We start from the raw sequence: 19,220 nt of genomic DNA on the forward strand, positions 1-19,220 counted from the left end.
ATAATATATATATATATTTTTTGTGGTACGCGGGCCTCTCACTGCTGTGGCCTCTCTCGCTGTGGAGCACATGCTCCGGACGCGCAGGCCCAGTGGCCATGTCTCACGGGCCCAGCCACTCCACGGCACGTGGTATCCTCCCAGACTGGGCCACGAACCCGTGTCCCCTGCATCGGCAGGCGGACCCTCAACCACTGCGCCACCAGGGAAGCCCTAGATAATATTTTAAAGAGGGCTTATAATAGTCAAAATACTAGTTACAGTAGTGAAGATGAAAGATGGCTTTTCTGAAGAGTGAACGAAGCATTTAGTAGAAGATTTTTCCAGTCTTAGATTTACAAGTACTTGTACTAAAAATGTCTTGTTACACTTCCCAGAGGGTTATATTTCACTCTTTTTTTCTTTTTTCTTTTTTTTTCTTTTTTTTTTTTGATAAGAAAGGGAGCACAAATCAAGAGCAGGCTGATGAGGATTTTTCAAGAAGGTGGTATTTTGTATAATTTGCTCAGTATTCATTCATTCAGAGTGACCTGAAATTATTTCCTCTGATGCTTACCTATAACTTGCTTGTTTTTGTGATACTTACAAAGGTAGAGTTTATTTCCCAAGTTGCTAATCTAAATTAGAGCTTCCCAAGCGGTGTGCCATGAATACGTTAAAGTGGCTGGAGCCTCCAAGTCTCTTTGCCTCTTAACCACTAGGCTCCTTCTCTTTTCTAGTTGCCTTATAATTGTTATTTTTCTGAGTATGCCTGAGAAATAAGTTGGAAAGCACTGCTTTATGTAATTGGCTTTCATACTTTATTGATAATTCAGGAGAAATTGAAAAAACACCAGGCTTTGGTGTTGTAGCCCAAGATAATGAAAGTACTTTCTCCCAGATACTTAGGGATGTATGGAATGGTCTTTGACAAGGATAGCTTCTCAGAACCCCTTTTCTTGATATGTATGAGTTGTATCATCCATTTCCTTCTAAATCTTTATAGCTTTGATTTCTCCCTTTAATCCTTTAATATAAATTAGTGTTATCTTGGGTCACACTTTTTTAAATGCTAACTAAAACTTAACTGTTAATTTGTATAAATAATCTTTACTGTAGAGCTTCAGATCCCCATGATAGAAACTTTCTCTTTTGCATTCATTTTTCTGTAGTGGCTCTTCTCTATTGGTGTGACATTGCTATTTTATAGGCAAACATTTTATCAGCTTACCATATGTATATGTTAAATTATTTGATCATTTTTAGTTGAATTGTATGTGATAGGAAAATCTAAAATACTGAACTATAATACACTTTTAAAGTCTTTATAAGTACCTGAATAAGCTTTCAATAATGATATTAAATTTTTGCTAAAATATTTACTACTAAACAAAGTTTTTAATAACTGGGGATCTAAATTAGCCATTCTTAAGCTTTTATTGTAGGACAATAAAATACTGTAAATTTACTAATTAATGTTATTGTGCTTTTTAAAGCATATTGTGTGCTAAGAGATGACAAAAATCTAATGGGCTACATAGAAAGGTACAGTAAGACTTACAACCACAACCTCTGTACTTAAGATGTTCTGTGGAAAATAGAAAAAGGCACTGTTCAATGTCAAAGCAAACTTATAGCTGTCATTATAAACTTAGAGTTTATAATAAGTATAATAATTGAAACGAAGAAAGGAAAAAGCAGGAGATAGAAAGTTTAGGAAGTTGCCAAAGAGATTAAGGAATTGTTGTTTTGGATTAATAAGTAATTAGGTTGTGGATAAAAGTGGTTTATAAAAATTAAAATGCCTATGAGATAATAATTCTGCTGTTTAAAAAGATACATTTCTAAAATGGAGTTTCTTTACAGTTATTAGAGCCTGAAGCAAAATTTGAGTATTTTTAAAGAAGAAAATAAAATGATTATAACATAGCAGTAGCTTTATTAAAAATGAGACTCATCCTCCTTTCCACCATGGGAAACCCCAAAAGACCAGGGAAATATCTTTCTGCCTTGGATTGAACTTTATAAAGTACAGAACAATTTTCTGCTTAGCCTTTCCCACCGTGCCTCTGTGAATTATTCCATTGTGAAACATCAGTCCTTCTACAGTACTCTTCCTCCACTAAAAAACCAATTCTGTTAACTGGCATTACCCTTAGGACTCAGCAGCTCTGTCTCTTGAAAGATACTGGTTTTCCTGTTCACCATAATATCACAGAGTTGGGAAATAAGTGGGAGTGGGAGTAGAGGTAGTGTCAGCATTTTTGTTGTTCCTTGTTCCCCTCACAGAATGTTACTATATAACCCACATATAGACATTTTTTTACTGATACTCTGTACCATTCAGAACACCATCCTTTAGCTTTTATTTTCATCTACTGATTTTAGCAATTCCTTCTAAATGCCGGCTTTTCCACATCTGAGCCTCATCATCATTCTTGGCTACTTTTCTTTGCATGGCCTGACCTTCTGGTCTTCATTTCAGCAGGCTACTTTCCTGGATCTGGTTGTTACCAGAACTTTTCCATTTGAGGAGTTTTACAATTTCCTGTCATTTCTATTTTATTTCCCATCCCTTGCTGTACAGTTTGATGCTTACTCTATTATCTGTGCCACTCATTTCACTAGATTCCTTCTGGCTTCTTTTATTATTTTATTATCTTTATTATTATTATTCTTTAATTCTTTTATTATATTTAGTATATTTTATTATTTTCTTTTTAAATCCAATCTGAATTTTCCTTGTCAGTCATTTAAACCACTCTTTCATTGATATTTCAGTGGAAAATATGTTGCTGAGTTGTTTTTAAAAAATATTTATTTATTTATTTTTGGCTGCATTGGATCTTCATTGCTGCGTGCGGGCTTTCTCTGGTTGTGGCGAGTGGGGGATACTCTTTGTTGCAGTGCACAGGCTTCTCATTGCGGTGGCTTCTCTTGCTGTGGAGCATGGGCTCTAGGAGCACGGGTTTCAGTAGTTGTGGCATGTGGGTCAGTAGTTGTGGCACATGGGCTTAGTTGCTCCGTGGCATGTGGGATCTTCCCGGACCAGGGATTGAACACGTGTCCCCTGCATTGGCAGGCGGATTCTTAACCACTTCGCCACCAGGGAAGCCCCTGTTGCTGAGTTTTAATCTTACCTTACACTAAAGGAACTTTGTTGAATACCCATTGTTAAAAGGGAAAATTCAGTATTTAAAGGTGAGTCTTTCATACAACAAATATTTATTGAGCATCTACTGTTTGCTAGATACTTGCTGTTCTAGGCACTGGGAATATGTAAATGAACAAAGACAGAAATCCCCATTCCTAAGGGAACATACATTGTGGTGAGGGCCAGAGAAATACTACCGTAAATAAATAAGTAAATGAATATTATGCTAGACATAATATTAGAAAGTATTAAGTGCTGGGGGAAAAGGAGTGTAGGGGATTTTTTGTGGGGAGGTTAGTTAAAGTTTTACATAGAATAACCAAGGAAGGCCTTACTGAGAAGATCTAGGTAACATTTGAATAAAGATTTCTATAATGAACAAGGCCTTATATTTTAGTTTATATGTTCAGATTTTTAAATCTTGAGTATTCTTAAAGTAGGATAAATCTATATTCTTACTTAAATTCTTATGCTACACTGTATAAGATCTTGGACTTCATGGATTTGGTGAATGATATCAAAGTATGCATCAATAATAGTCAGAGGGCTTCCCCGGTAGCACAGTGGGTAAGAATCCGATTGCCTGCCACTGCAGCGGACATGGGCTTGAGCCCTGGTCTCGGAAGATCCCACATGCCATGGAGCAACTAAGCCCATGTGCCACAACTACTGAACTTCCACTCTGGAGCCCGTGACCCACAACTACTGAAGCCCGTGTGCTGCAGCTACTGAAGCCTGCGCACTTAGAGCCCGTGCTCCACAACAAGAGAAGCCACTGCAATGAGAAGCCTGCGCACCGAAACAAAGACTAGCCCCCGCTCACCACAACTAGAGAAAGCCTGCACACAGCAACGAAGACCCGACGCAGTCATAACTAGATAGATAGATAGATAGAAAAAAATAGTCATAAACCTAGGTATGAGTGATTCCTCCATTTATTCAATCAGGTCTTCTTTATTCTTGATTCTGTTTCATCCTTTTCATCTCGACCCCTCTTCAGTCTTGTCTGTATTATTGCAGATAAGGTTTCTAATATTTTTTCAAGGCCCAGTTTTCACCTCTCTCTAACTTTTATATTGCTTACAATACTGAACTTTCTAAAGCTTGGGTCTCATATTCCTTTAGTAGTTCCCCCAAAATTCCTAGATACAATTTCATCTCCTTAATTTCACCACAATAAACTCGTATAATCTGACCCTTACTTCCTTGAATCTATCTACCTGTTTCCCAAAGACAACACTTCCATGATGTTGCCTTACTGAGTTACTCATCATTCACTAAAAGCATGCATTGAACTTAGAGAAATGCTATCCTCTCTTTTACATTAATTAAATACTATAAAGATAGTATACTGCAAGTTGTATGTGGAATAGAGAATGTGTACATACAGCTTGCTAGTCCTGAGGAAATAATAATGGCAGAAACAATTTCCCTTTTATTGTCACAGGTAACTCACAGATGGACAAATAGGAAAATTGAGTTAGAGGAAGCACCTTGGGCAAACCAGTTTTGCTGTGAAGGACTGTAATTGAAAGAAATGCTAATAATAATAACATTCATCTAGTTTAGAATAACCTGTTCATTTTAGGGTCAATCCATTGAAAAGATAATAAATTATACTATTAATTACTTTTCTGTACAACCATGAATTTTGTGACTTTCTCCCAGCAATTTTAAAACAGTTCATTCTTTAATACTACTAATATTCCTTGAAGGGGAAAAAAACCTGCCTGCTGCATTTCTATTCTCTTTCTTTTGGAGCAAAAAATAGCTCTGTGTGTGGCAGGGGGGATGTTAGCGGTTTCCTGTGTTTGTGTGTGTGTGAGCGGTTTCCTGAAAATTAAGATTTAGAATGTAACCCATATTACCTTCCTGGTTGCTATTATTTCCTCTTTTTAGAAAATGTCAGCTTAATACTTATTATTCAGTTGTTTTGAACTAACATTTCATTCTTTAGTTATTGATTTATACTGGTTGATCTAGTCTATCAGGTTCATCATGATTATCTTGGCTTCATCTTTCCCTTTTATACCTGATTGTGATATATTTCACAACCTTTCCATTACATTCCCATTGCCACTAAACTATTATAATGGATAATAGCCTCCCTAATAGCTAAAGCCCCAAATCTTTGATCTCAAATTATTGACCTTACTTGATAGTTTTCTAAATATTTCCTTCCTAAATTATAATCTGAATGTAGCATGCTTTTAGTTGATTGGTTGATTGATATTATTCTTTTAATTAATCAACAGGTGTTTGAGAGACTTCTGTGTACTAGGCTTCTTTGTTTTTAAGTTTAAGGTGTACACTGTGATGGTATGATTTAGACTTCTTGTATCAGTCTGCTCAGGCTGCCATAACAAAACACAACAGACTGGCTGATTTAAACAGCAGAAATTTATTTTCTCACAGTTCTGGAGACTTGCAAGTCCTAGATCCGGGTGCTGACTTTTCTCTGGGATAGATGACCAAGAGTACAGTTGCTGGGTTGTATGGTAGTTTTATGCTGAGTTTCATAAGAAACTGCTAGACTTTCTTCCTGGGTGGCTGTACCATGTTAAATTTCCACCAGCAGTATATGAGCAATCCAGTTTCTAGGGATTCTTGCCTGCATTTGTGTAATCAGTATTTTTTATTTTAGTCGTGTTGATAGGTGTGTAGTGGTAGCTCGTTGTAGTTTTAATTTCCATTTCCCTAATGGCTAAGGTTGAATATCTTTTTATGTGCTTATTTGTATCTTCTTTGGTGAAATATCTGTTTGTGTCCTTTTCCTGTTTTCTCATTAGATTGTTAGTTTTTTTTGCTGTTGAGTTTTGAAGGTTTTTTTTTTAATTTTAGATACTAGTCCTTTTCAGGATATATGGTTTCTAAATATTTTCTCCCAGTCTACAGATTGTCTTTTTAACCTTCACGGGATATTTTGCAGAGCAGAATTTTAAATTGATGAAGTTCACTTTATCAGTTTTTCCTTTCATGGATCACATTTTAGGTGTCAAGTTCGTGAATACTTTCCCTAATCCTGCGTCCTGAAGATTTATCCTATTTTAAGTTTTATAGTTTTATATTTAAGTATGTGGTCCATTTTAAATAATTTTTATATAAGGTGTGATACTTAGGTCAGTTCTTAGGTCAGTTCTTTTGCCTACAAATATCCAATTTTTTCCAGAACCACTTGTTGAAAAAGTTGTCATTTCATTAAATTACTTTTGTACTCTTAAAAAATCAGTTAAGCATTTTTATGTAGGTTCTCCATTTTGTTCCATTGCTCTGTCTATCCCGCAATAGGTATCACATACTGTTTTACTGTAGCTGTATTGTAAGTCCAAATAGTGGGTAAAGTGATTTCTCCCATTTTATTCTTCTTTTTCAATGTTATTTCAGCTATTCTAGGGTTTGTGCCTTTCCATATAAATTTTAGAGTGATCTTGTCTATGTCTACAAAAATCTTTACTGGATTTTGACAAGAATTATATTAAACCTGTTGGTCAGTTGGGGAGAATTGACGTATTTACTGTGTTGAATCTTCCAGTCCATGAATGTGGTATGTCTCCAGTTTAGGTCTTTGAATTCTTTCATTAGCATTTTATAATTTTCAATGTATAGATCCTAAAGATATGTTTTATTAAGCGTATACCTAAGTGTTTAATTTTTCTTGGCGCAATTGTAGATAGTATTGTGTTTATAATTTTGGTTAGTGCATGCTCATTGTATGTGTATAGAAATTCAATTAATTTTTGTGTGTTGATCTTGCATCCTGTTACCTTGCTGAACTGTGAGGTTTTGTGGTAGATTCCCTGGGATTTTTAAATGTAGACAATCATGTCATCTACAAATATGAACAGCTTTATTTCTTCCTTTTCAATCTATATACCTTTTATTTATTTTTTTTTTCCTTATTGCAGTGGCTAGAACTTTAAGTTCTGTGTTTAATAAGAATGGTCATAGTGGACATCCTTGCCTCATTCAGATTTTAACGGAAACATATTCAGTCTTTCACCCTTGAGTATGATGTTAGCTATAGAGTTTTTTATAGATGATTTTTTTTTTTGTTTTTTTGGCTGCGTTGGGTCTTCGTTGTGCGCAGGCTTCCTCTAGTTGCGGCAAGCGGGGGCTACTCTTCATTGCAGTGTGTAGGCTTTTCATTGCGGTGGCTTCTCTTGTTGCAGACCATGGGCTCTAGGTGCACGGGCTTCAGTAGGTGCACGGGCTTCAGTAATTGTGGCTCGTGGGCTCTAGAGCGCAGGCTCAGTAGTTGTAGCACACAGGCTTAGTTGCTTCATGGCATGTGGGATCTTTTCGTACCAGGGATTGAACCCGTATCCCCTGCATTGGCAGGTGGATTCTTAACCACTGTGCTACCAGGGAAGTCCCTATAGATGATTTTTATTGAGTTGCTGATAATTTTTTATTATGAATGGGTCTTAGAATTTGTCAAAGGTTTTTTCTGTGTCAGTTGATATGATCACATCTTTAGCTTGTTGTTATAGATTACACTGATTGATTTTTTTTAATGTTGACCCAGCCTTGTATTCCTGGAATAAGTCCCACTTGGTCATGGTGTGTAATCTTTTTGTATATTGTTGGGTTTGATATGCTGCTATTTTTGGAGAAGTTTTGTGCTTAAATTCATGAGAGATACTGGTCTGTAGTTTTCTCTTTTTTTGGTACTGTCTTTGTATGGTGTTGGTATCAAGATATTGGTGGCCTCATAAAATGAATTGGGTAGTATTCCCTCCTCTTCTGTTTTCTGAAAGAGTTTGTGTAAAATTGATGTTAGTTCCTCTGATAATATTTGGTAGAATTCTCCAGTGAAACCATCTCAGTATAGAGAGATCCATCTCTCTCTCTCTCTCTCTCTCTCTCTCTCTTTTTCTTTTTCTTTTTTGGCCACACCCTGCAGCTTGTGGAGTCTTAGTTCCCTGACCAGGGATCAAACCCCAGGCCCTTGGCAGTGAAAGTGTGGAGTCTTAACTGCTGGACTGCCAGGGAATTCCCAAGAGTGATCTCTTTTTGAGAGCTTTTAAATTACAAAATCAGCGTCTTTAATGGTTACAGAACTATTTAGGTTTATCTATTTTATCTTGGTTGAGTTTTGATAATAATGTGATTTTCAAAGAATTGGTCCGTTTCTTCTAAGCTGTCTAATTTGAGTGTAAAGTTGTTTTTAGTATCTCAAGTACTGTTTTAAAGGCTACAAGGATCTTTAGCAATATCCCGTCTCATTCCTAAAATTGGTGATTTGTGTATTCATTTTTAATTTGTCAATCTTACTAGAGATTTATCAATTTTATTGCTATTTTTTAGACCAGCTTTTTGTTTCATTGAGTTTCCCCCCCATCTATTTTCAATTTTTATTTCTGTTCATTTCTATTATTTGATATTTTCTTCCTTCATCTTGCTTTGGGTTTATTTTGCTCTCCTTTTTCTAGTTTCTTGAGTTAGGAACTTCAATTATTGATTTGAGATCCTTCCTTGTTCCAACATCCATAACCTTTTGAAAGACTTCAATTCACTGTAATATAAAGGTTTGAATTTATAAAGTTTAACCTTATTTACTAAATTATTCAAATCTTATGTATCCTTTTTGTGTGTGTGTTTGCTTCAATTTAAAGGCTGAAGATCTACAACTATCATTATGTTTTTGGATATTCTTGTGTTTCTAAATGTTTTTTTTGTTACATAGATATTGCTGTGTAGGTCAGTTAGTAAAGGTTCATGGCTGTTAAATTTTTAGATCACTGAGATTGATTCCATCAGAATTGTACGGGCCTCTCTCCAAATTATGCAGACCCAGTTGAGGGTAAAGAGAATTGTTTAAGCTTATTTAGTTTTATTCTAGCAATTCAGAGTTTTGACAGCCTGTGGGGACTTGGGAAAGAGCCAAGTAAAGAAGCAGGGGCGTATTGCCTGTGCCTAAGAATTTGCCACCAGGAGTTAGAGCAGTATCCTAATTGTGACAGTTCCCTCCTCTGTTTTGTATCTAATCTCCTGTTCCCTCATCTTGTCGCCTTTCACTATCATTTTCTACTGATCCAGTTTCTTTAATGGTTACAGGTTTCTAATGGTTTTCTATTTTCAGTCAGTTTTGGTAAGTTATAATTTTTCTAGGAAATTGCTATTTCACTTAGATTTTCAAATTTGAAGTCATAAAACCTTACATTGTATTGTATTCTTCGTTTTTTAATATTTATTTTATTATTTATTTATTTTGTCTGCACCGGGTCTTAGTTGCGGTACGTGGGGCCTTCATTGTGGCATGTGGACTCTTACTTGCAGCATGCATGTGGGATCTAGTTCCCCAATTAGGGATCGAACCCGGGCCCCCTGCATTGGGAGCACAGGGTCTTACCCACTGGACCACCAGGGAAGTCCCACACTGTACTCTTTATTACTTTCTAAATCTTTGCTGCGCCTTCAGTTTTGATTATGTAGTCACAGTATAATTATCCTATTTAGGAAATTTAACATAAATGTAGTACTTTAGTCCATATTCCAGTTTCACCAACTTTTCTAATAATGTTCTTACAACATTTTTGCTCTCTCAGTACAAGATCATGTAGCGTTTAGCTGTCATGTATCTTTATGCTCCTTTAATCTGGAGCAGTTCCTCAGTCTTTCTTTCATGACATAGACATATTTTTAAACTATTGGCTCCCTCCCTTCCTTTTGTGGTAGCTGAACTGTTATTATTTGAGAAGAAACACTACCAGTGTTCCTTCTGTTACTTTTTAAATTTTTTTCTAAAATCTTATTCATCTCAGAATCCAGCTTTGAACACAAATTTTTATTACTAGATAATTAGTAAAAATGTGTTATTTGATAACAATATAGTTTCATATTTCATAGAATGCACTGGTGTCCTTTATAAAGGATATTAGTTTTTATGTCATCCAGAAAACTAAAGTTCATAATACAAGGCAACTATTTGAGATACCAATTATTGATTTTGGTTATCAAGTAATTTAACTTGAATATGGAGTTTTTATTTCAAAAATGAAATGTTTTTTCCTTGATTCAAAGGTATTTCAGAAAGTTACTAAAGTAATTTGTCTAGTTACCACCTATTACTACATCTTAGATAATACTTTTTGTAAACATGTGATTATCTATTTGTAAGGTAGCATCTATAATAAAGTTACATAGTAGTTTGAAAGTACATTTTTAACTTTGCTCTCCCAAATTATTAGTTGTTATTAGTGAAACAGAAATGTACTTATACCCATTTTTGGCTTGGTCTATTTTAAATTCTTCTGGCAAACAGTCCAGTAATTTGCTCTATATTTCCCAAAATAACTTGGAATATATCTTCAGAAGTTTTAGTTATTTAGTAACTGTGGTGTCCCTTCCCCCACTTTTTTTCTCTGTAATATATCCTAGAATTTCTTTCAGAAGAAGGAAAAGCATTGGAGATTATGTTTTCACTGTCTTTAGAATCAATTAACTTAAGCTTCACGGAATCTATTCATAAGCTCTTTGAGGTCCTGAGTACCTTTATCATTCAAACTCCTCCCCCCTCCCATACTCAAAAAAGTAAATACTGACCTCTCAGGCTTTCATAGCAACTGTACTATTATGGGCTAGTGGCATCACCTTGTGACCAAAATCACCACTGCTACTAGTATGTATTGAAGATCTACTCTGTTGTCAGACACTATTTGAGTTCTCTGTATGTATTGCCTTATTTAATTCTCAAGTCAGATGGGTAGTGAGTGGTGGAGAGTAGATGGGACCCAGCTATTCTAAGCTGTAGAACCCACAAGCTTAATTTCTATACCAAAATTCCTCTTACGCTTTAACAACATTTTTCTTCTTGGGAAGTGTATGTGTACTTTCCCTGTTCCTTCTGTTATTCATATCTTAATTATTTTATTTTGGAAATTTTTTACTCATGTGAAGAATATCCATTCTCATTAACCATCTTTCTTCTTTTCCTTTCTCTTTTAACTCTTAGCTTGGTACTGTAAGGAAACCACTTCTGTTCCCTGACTCCCTTCATCTATATAGATTTTAATATATTTATGCTAATAGTAGTTTCGCTTTCCTTAAATTCAGAGTTCACCTGTGCATCTGTTTGTTCTTTCATAATATCTATTTAACCTTTTTAGAAGAAAGACAAAGAATATTTGTTCTTTTTGTTACCACTATCTCAAAAGACTTCAAGATCTTATTAATCATGGTTCCAAAAGTATTTATCTAGCTAGAAGAGACTTGTATGTCTTAAGCAACTTAGACCTATTTAGAGTCTATAATATTAAAATGCAAAGCTGTTCTGCCAAATACTCCTTAATATTCTCCCTTCGGTATAGTCCCCTTCCCAAAGGTGGTTCCAGCCAGTCTGTTTGCAGTGACTATGTTCTACTCAAACCTAGTCAGGTATATTGGTATGTAAAAGTCTGACATTTTTTCTTTTAGAGGTGTCAGTATAAAAACATTTAAGTGCTTTTGAATTTGTTGTTGCTTTTTCTAGTTAAATTTTTTTCCATTATACTTTTTTATAGTTTATAATAAATAGTGATTCTTTTCTAATCCCAGTATACTTGTAGATGATCCAAAAGTTCAAAATATTCTGGTACTGATTATAAAACATGACTCTTTAATTTCTTCTTCGTTAACTAGCCACGTGCTTAGTGGATCCATTAGGGGTTATTGATGTCAAGTTATTTGGGCAGCATATTCTTTTGTAGTTATTCTTGTTGAGTCACTCTTACACTTAATATTCACTTTACAGTTGTTATTTACACTCAATATCTTTTCTGCTTATTAATTTAATATATAACCTGTCTTCTTTAGGGTAGAAATAAGGGCAGCGCCACTAGTCTACTTTAAATTTATCTTTCTCTAATTTATACATGTCCTTCATGGTTACTATGGAGGTCTGATGAAATTCACATCACTCCTTAACCCCAGAAAGAAGTATAGTCAATTAATAATTAGAATTAGCTAGAGATGTGTTTCAAGTTTGACAACTGTTTACAGACTATTTTTACGGTTAACTTTTAATGGCTTCTGGCAGTTGCTTTTAGGGTAGTCTTAACAGAACTTAAAATTATTCATTTCATTTTGTACTAGATCTTCTCTTGTAAAAAAGTTCTAAGAGTGAGTGCAGGTCTTGTATTCTGGGAGAGATGTAACCACTTCAGGCCTGTAGAACACCTGTTACTTTACTTTATTGGTAATTCTCCCTACTGGCCAGAAGTAATTTATCAGGGTACCTTATTTTTCCAACAGCATAAATAATTCACCTGGCAGTGCTGGATTGGTTGATTGTAATCTCTTAGCAAAAATGTAATTGCCATTTTCTACAGTTTGTTTGCTAGTTATTCCAATCATAGATATGGTAAACTTTGAATCTGCTTCCTGTATGCCTGTTACTGTTAATATTACTGTGATCTTAAGATACAGAATTAATACAGTGAAAACTGCAGTGAACTAAAGTCAGAGCACATTGTTCTGATATAGTTGAGAAGAGGCAGTGGAAATGGGAGGCAGCATAATTCACTAACTTTTAAGAATCCTTCTAGCTCTTAAAATCGTTTTTGTTTTTTCTGGAATGCAGATTTAGTATTGATCGCATGGTAGGTAGAAGCCTTATGAGACATTCTTTTAACTACTTCTTTTTTTAACACATTTTTAATCTCATTGATCTTTTTAAAAAATTTGAGATGGACAGTTGTTATCCCTATTACTTAATAAAGGTGTGATTTATATTGTCTTTAGTGTGATGAGAATGCATTTATTTTTTAAATGCTACTTAAAGTCAGAAGCAGAACAACTTTTTAATATATTGTGTGACTTAGATGAGAAATTGTTATGCCCTAGATATGGAGGCTTTGATAATTATGTAAATGCTGAGTGATGCAGAATGTTCTAGGAAGCATAGTTTTTAAATTATCTGCAAAGATGGTGAGTGGTTATGTCAGTAGATTACCTGCACTTTTCTTTCTCATTACCTATTCCTAAATTCAGAACAGCTACTGCCATAGTAGCCTTTTCCTAAATGATAATTATTTTTAATGGTACGTTAAATACATACTATGAACAGTAAGATATATTTTATTTCCTAATGCTACTTTGTAGATAAAAGTTAATGACATAAATTGACATCTACTTCATAATTAGGTGACATTTTGTTTTTGTACCAACATGATGTGTATGATGTGCAACCTCAGTATTTGTATGACTTTTAGGTGGACACATTCTTGCATAGGTACTTGTATGAGTCAAAGAACTAGTTCAGGGCTTCCCTGGTGACGCAGTGGTTGAGAGTCCACCTGCCGATGCAGGGGACATGGGTTCGTGCCCCGGTCCAGGAAGATCCCACATGCCGCGGAGCGGCTGGGCCCGTGAGCCATGGCCGCTGAGCCTGCGCGTCTGGAGCCTGTGCTCCGCAACGGGAAAGGCCACAACAGTGAGAGGCCCGCGTACCGCAAAAAGAAAAAAGAACTAGTTCATTATCCTTACCATTTCCTCAGTGTATTTTAAAGCTCATTTTAAAAATTTATTTTTTATGTGTTTTTGGAACCTCTATAAAAAAATAGATGGCCATTTGTAAATAAGTGGTATAGATGAGTATAGATCACATTGAAATTTTATTTATCTAACAGATAATAGTTGGAAAACAACTTTGGGAAGTTTCAGAGAGGAGCTAATTCAGCAATATTTTCATGTATTAAAGATTAATTTAGTGACATTTTCATGTAATAATGACTGTAGGACCAAACTCCATTTTTTATGTCCTTCTCTTTTTTAACAATTGCAATTTAGCAGTTTTCTAAAATACATATCTCTTTCCCACTGTTTATGAATACAGTAAATATGTTAAAGTAATCCATAATGCCAATTTTAACTTCTTGAATTCCAAAACCTAATATATTTATGAATTTTATTATTATTATTGCAAAATGGTTGTTGCAACAGATAGTTAAATCTTTGTTAAATGCCAAGTGCTAACACACTTTGCCTGTAAGCAAGCAGGACATTATTTTGTTACCTTCTTTGTTACTTATTTCAGAATAACAAGACTTAACTATCACAGATATTCAGTGACAGGCTGGTAAAATTTAACAATCAGCTTTTGGTGGGGGAGGGCGGGGGGATTGGAGAGAGGAAATGCTTTATAGCTTAACATACTCCCACCGTGGCAGTTTTCAGTCAATATAATGTCACTGCATGTGGAGTTGGGAAGAAGTGATTAGTAGTGCACCATTATTTTTTCTTTTGTTACCTGTGCTTTGGTGTCATATCCAATAAAACATTGCCAAATCCAATGTCATAAAATGACATTGACATTGACATATGACATATTTTGTCCTATGTTTTCTTCTAGGAGTTTTATCGTTTTAGGTCTGCTTAGGGTCCTTGATACATTTTGATCTGCTTAGGGTCCTTGATACATTTTGAGTTAATTATTGCCTGTGGTGTTAGATAAGGGTCCAACTTCATTCTTTTGCCTGTGCACATCCAGTTTCCCAGTACCACTTGTTGAAAAGACTTTCCTTTCTTCCACTGAATGGTCTTGGCACTGTTGTCAAATATGTTGAGGTAGTTTCCTTCTAGTTCTTGTTAGGTATTTTTATCATGAAAAGATGTTGAATTTTGTTAAATGCTTTTTCTGCATCAATTGTGATGATCATGTGGATTTCTTTCCCTTTTATTCTGTTCAAGTAGGATATTACATTGATCAGTTTTCATGTGTTTAACCATCCTTACATTCATTTGTTGAGGATTTTTTGCATCAGTATTCATAAAGGATATTGATACATAGTTTTCTTGTAATGTCTTTGGCTTTGGTATCAGCACAATGCTGTCCTCATAGAATGAGTTAGGAAGTGTTTACTCTTTCAGTCTTTTGGGAAAGTTTGAAGTATTGGTATTAGTTCTTTAAATGTTTGATATAATTGACCAGTGAAGCCATCAGGTCCAGGGTTTTTCTTTATTGAGAGACATTTAATTACTGATCCAATCTACTTACTAGCTATATATCTATTCAAATTTTCTATTTATTTCTGATTTAGTCTTGGTCTGTTTTATGTTTCTAGTAATTTGTCTGTTAAATCTAGGTTATCTGACTTGTTGGTGTACAATTGTTCATAGTACTCTCTTATAATGCTTCTTATTTCTGTAGAATTGATGGTAATGTCTCCACTTTCATTTCTGATTTTTATAATTTGTGTCAATTTGCATCTTCTCTCTTTTTCTTTTTAGTCCTTCTAGCTAAAGGACTTATTAAAATCTTTTTGAAGAACCAACTGTTGGATTCATTGATTTTCTCTATTATTTTTCTGTTCTCTAATTTGTTTCTGCCCTCATTATTATTTCCTTTCTTCTGCTAGGTTTGAGTTTAGTTTGTTCTTCTTTTCTAGTTCCTTAAATTATAAAGTTATGTTGTTGATTTAAGATTTTTCTTTCTTTTTTTTTTAATGCAGGTGTTTCTAAATTTTCCCCTTAGTACTGCTTTCGCTGTGTGCTATAAGTTTTGATATGTTGTGTTTTTGCTCTCTAAGTATTTTGTAATTTCCCTTGTGATTTCTTCTTTGATCAGTTGGTTAATTCCCAAAATTTTAAAAATTTTCCAGTTGTCCTTTTGTTATTGATTTTTAATTTCATCTTATTGTGGCCAAAGATACTTTGTATGATATCCATATTTTTTATTATATTGAGATTAATTTGTGGCCTAACATATGGTCTGTCCTGAAAAATATCCCATGTGCACTTCAGAAAAATGTGTGTTCTGTTGCTGAGTAGAGTGTTTTGTATATGTCTGTTTGGTCTAGTTGGTTTACTATGTTAAATTCTCTATATCTTTATATTCTGTCTGGTTCTTCTGTTGATTATGTGAGTGAGGTATTGACATCTCCAACTATTACTGTAGAACTGTGTTTCTCCCTTCAGTTGTGTCAATTTTTGCTTTATATATTTTGATGGTCTGTTACTAAGTACCTAAATGTTTATTGTTGTATCTTTTTGCCTTATTGAACCATTTATTAATATATAATATTTTTATTATAATGTCCGTTTTTATTTAAAGTCTATTTTGTCTGATATTAATATAGCCACCCCTGATCCCTTTTGGTTGCTCTTTGCATGGAATGTTTTTTTCCATCCTTTCACTTTAAACCTGTTTATGTCTTTGGTTGTGCTTTTATTTGCTCTGCCAATCTCTGTCATTTGGTTGGATAGTTAAATCCATTTACGTTTAAAGTAATTGCTGATAAGGAGGGACTTCTGTGATTTTGCTGTCTTTTTGTGTCCCTAGTAGCCTTTTCTCCCTCATTTCCTGCGTTCGTATCTTCCTTTGTGTTTAGTTGATCGTAACAAAATGTTTAAATTCCTTTCTCATTTCCTTTTGTTTATATTCTATAGCTATTTTCTTTGTGGTTACCATGGAGGTTGCACTTAACATCCTAAAGTTATAACACTCTAATTGGGATTTAAACTAGCTTAACTTCAATAACATACAAAAACTGTTTCTTTACAGCTTTGACCCCACCCCTTTCATTTGTTGATAAATTACATCTTTATACACTGTTTGCCCAGAAACATAAATTAATACTTCTTTTAAATGTATTAGTCTCTCAAATTTTGTAGAAAACAATATTTGGAGTTATACACCACATTTACAGCAATACTTAGCTTTTACACTAATAATTCATTGTTTTCTTTAAATGTAATAGTCTCTCTTAAATTTTATAGAAAACATAGTTTCAAACCAATGTTAAAAATATTGCTTTTATAATTGCCCTTATATTTACCTTTATTTCTTTATATGACTTAAATTTACTTTCTTATGTCATTTAAATTCACCGTGTAGGTCTCCCTTCTGCATGTTTTGTAGGGCAGATCTAGTGGAAACAAACTCCCTTAGCTTTTGTTTATCTGGAAGTGGCTTAATTTCTTCGTTACTTTTGAAGGATATTTTTGCCAAATATAGAATTCTTGGTTGACAATTTTTTCTTTCAGCACTTTGAATGTGTCCACCCACTATCTTCTAGCCTCCAAAGTTTCTGAAGAGAAATCTGCTGACGTTCTTACTGAGGATTCCTTGTATGTGATAATTCACTTCTCTCTTGCTACTTTGAAGAATCTCTGTGTCTCTGTGTGGCCTGTTGAGTTCATCTTATTCAAAGTTTGTTGAGCTTCTTGGATGTTTATGTTCATGACTTTCATAAAATTTGGGGAGTTTTCAACCATTCTTTCTTCACATATTCTCTCTGCCCCTTTCTTGTTCTTCTTCTAGTTCCCACAATGTGTATGTTGGTCCTCTTGATGCTGCCCGTAGGTCTCTTAGACTCTGTGTTTCTTCAGTCTTTTTCCTTTCTGCTCCTCAGACTCTAATTTCTGTTGTCCTATCTTCCAGTTCACTGTTTATTTTTTGTGCCTACTCAAATCTGCTTTTGAATCCCTCTAATTGGAGTTTTCATTTTAGTTATTTACTTTTCAGCTTCAGAATTTTTTAGTTTCTTTTTAGATTTTCTATCTCTTTATTGTTATTTCCATTTTGTTCATACATTGTTTTATGTCATACTTTGCTATATGACCTATTGAGAGAAACAAAAAGAAATCAACAGAAAATGTCCCAGAAAAGACCCAACGGCAGATCATTAGACAAAGACTTATTAAGAAAAACTGTTGTAAAGATGCTCAAAGAACTAAATAAGATATGGAGAATCTTTGAATGCTTTGGGATTTTTCTGTTGAACACTGGACATTTAAATCATAATATGGTAACTTGGAATATGGTAATATGGAAATCAGATTATTCCCTTCCTTGGAGTTTCCTAATTTTTGTTACTGTTTTTTTTTGATTGTTGTAGGTTGTCTCTGTGCCAAGGATCAGCCTGAGGTGTAAATTTAAGGTTTTTTCATGTCTTTTCTGAGCCTTTCCCTGGATATGCATAGTCACTTTCTAATTCTTCCTGTGTATGTAGTTATTTTTGAATGTCCTAGTCTTCAATGTCTGGCTCCCATCATGGGAAAAAGTGATAAATGACAGATAAAAAAGGGAGCTGGCTTTTTAAATACCTTGAAAGTCACTTCGTTCTGATGCAGAGGAACTTGCAACAATGAAGGAAGATACAACAGTGGCAAATGGCTACCCTCCTCTTTGTCTGCACCTCTGTGATCAGAAGCAGCAATTAGTGATGAGAGCACCGATCCCTGATACTTGGAGGATAAGGTCCTTTTTACCTACCATGGCTTCTGTAATTTGCATGTGCAGGGCTCCCTGCCCTATGGCTGGGAGTTGGGATGAAGGAGGTGCTGCTACTGTGCTACTACCTGAAATAGACAAAATTAACTGCAATTTACTGTCCATGTCTTCCCTGGAAGTTACAAGCTTTCACAGACTCTGTCGAGTTCTAACATAGTCACAGCAGACAGATTCTGCCAGTCAGTTTTGTCTAGGTAGGGAGACAGATTTCCTGGTGCTTCTTGCCTCCTGCCATCTTCCCAGAATGGTGAGAAGATGGTGCCTGCTGCCATCTTCCCAGAATCTTCTTTAATCCCATCTTAATTTCTGTATTGAGTGACTTTGTGAGTAGATTAAGTAGCAAGACCTCTGTATTAATGGGTTGGGAGTGCTTTTATTAAAATATAACAGCTCTTTTCTCACCTACCTTTGTATTTAAGAGCTACATTAGATGCATTTGATATATGTATAGTAATTTTGGCATTTAACTTTTGGCAGGTGGTTTTGGAATGTATGCTTAAAAAAGACCTCATTTACAATAAGGTCACTCCAACATTTCACCACTGGAAGATTGATGACAAGAAATTTGGTCTTACCTTTCAAAGTCCTGCTGATGCTAGGGCTTTTGATAGAGGCATTCGAAGAGCTATAGAGGATATTTCTCAAGGTAGGTTATTTTGACTGTTTTCTCAATTTGTTTATCAGTTATATATAGTAGAAGTGACTTCAAGCAAGTCAGCTTTTGTGATATGAGATTAGGCTTTGAAAGCTGACTGTAAGTGAAGATAAAATAATGGGCTCCTTAATCTGTTTTATGTTTGTCACATCACAGTATATACCAATTACATGTATTATCTTGAAGAGCCCATCAAGAGCACACTTCAGATAATTTGAAAG

General features: G+C 34.8%; 1 protein-coding gene across 1 annotated transcript in view; it reads left to right on the forward strand.

The window, feature by feature from the left end:
* SPRED1 (sprouty related EVH1 domain containing 1) overlaps nt 1-19,220 on the forward strand; it is a 116,679-nt gene that overhangs the window by 54,008 nt on the left and 43,451 nt on the right. Inside the window, exon 3 of the mRNA XM_065872226.1 lies at nt 18,822-18,990. Coding sequence (XP_065728298.1) covers nt 18,822-18,990 — 169 coding nt within the window. The remainder of the gene's footprint in view (nt 1-18,821; nt 18,991-19,220) is intronic.

This window comes from Phocoena phocoena, chromosome 2 (genome assembly GCF_963924675.1).
Source record: "Phocoena phocoena chromosome 2, mPhoPho1.1, whole genome shotgun sequence".
In the NCBI taxonomy this organism is placed as follows: Eukaryota; Metazoa; Chordata; class Mammalia; order Artiodactyla; family Phocoenidae; genus Phocoena; species Phocoena phocoena.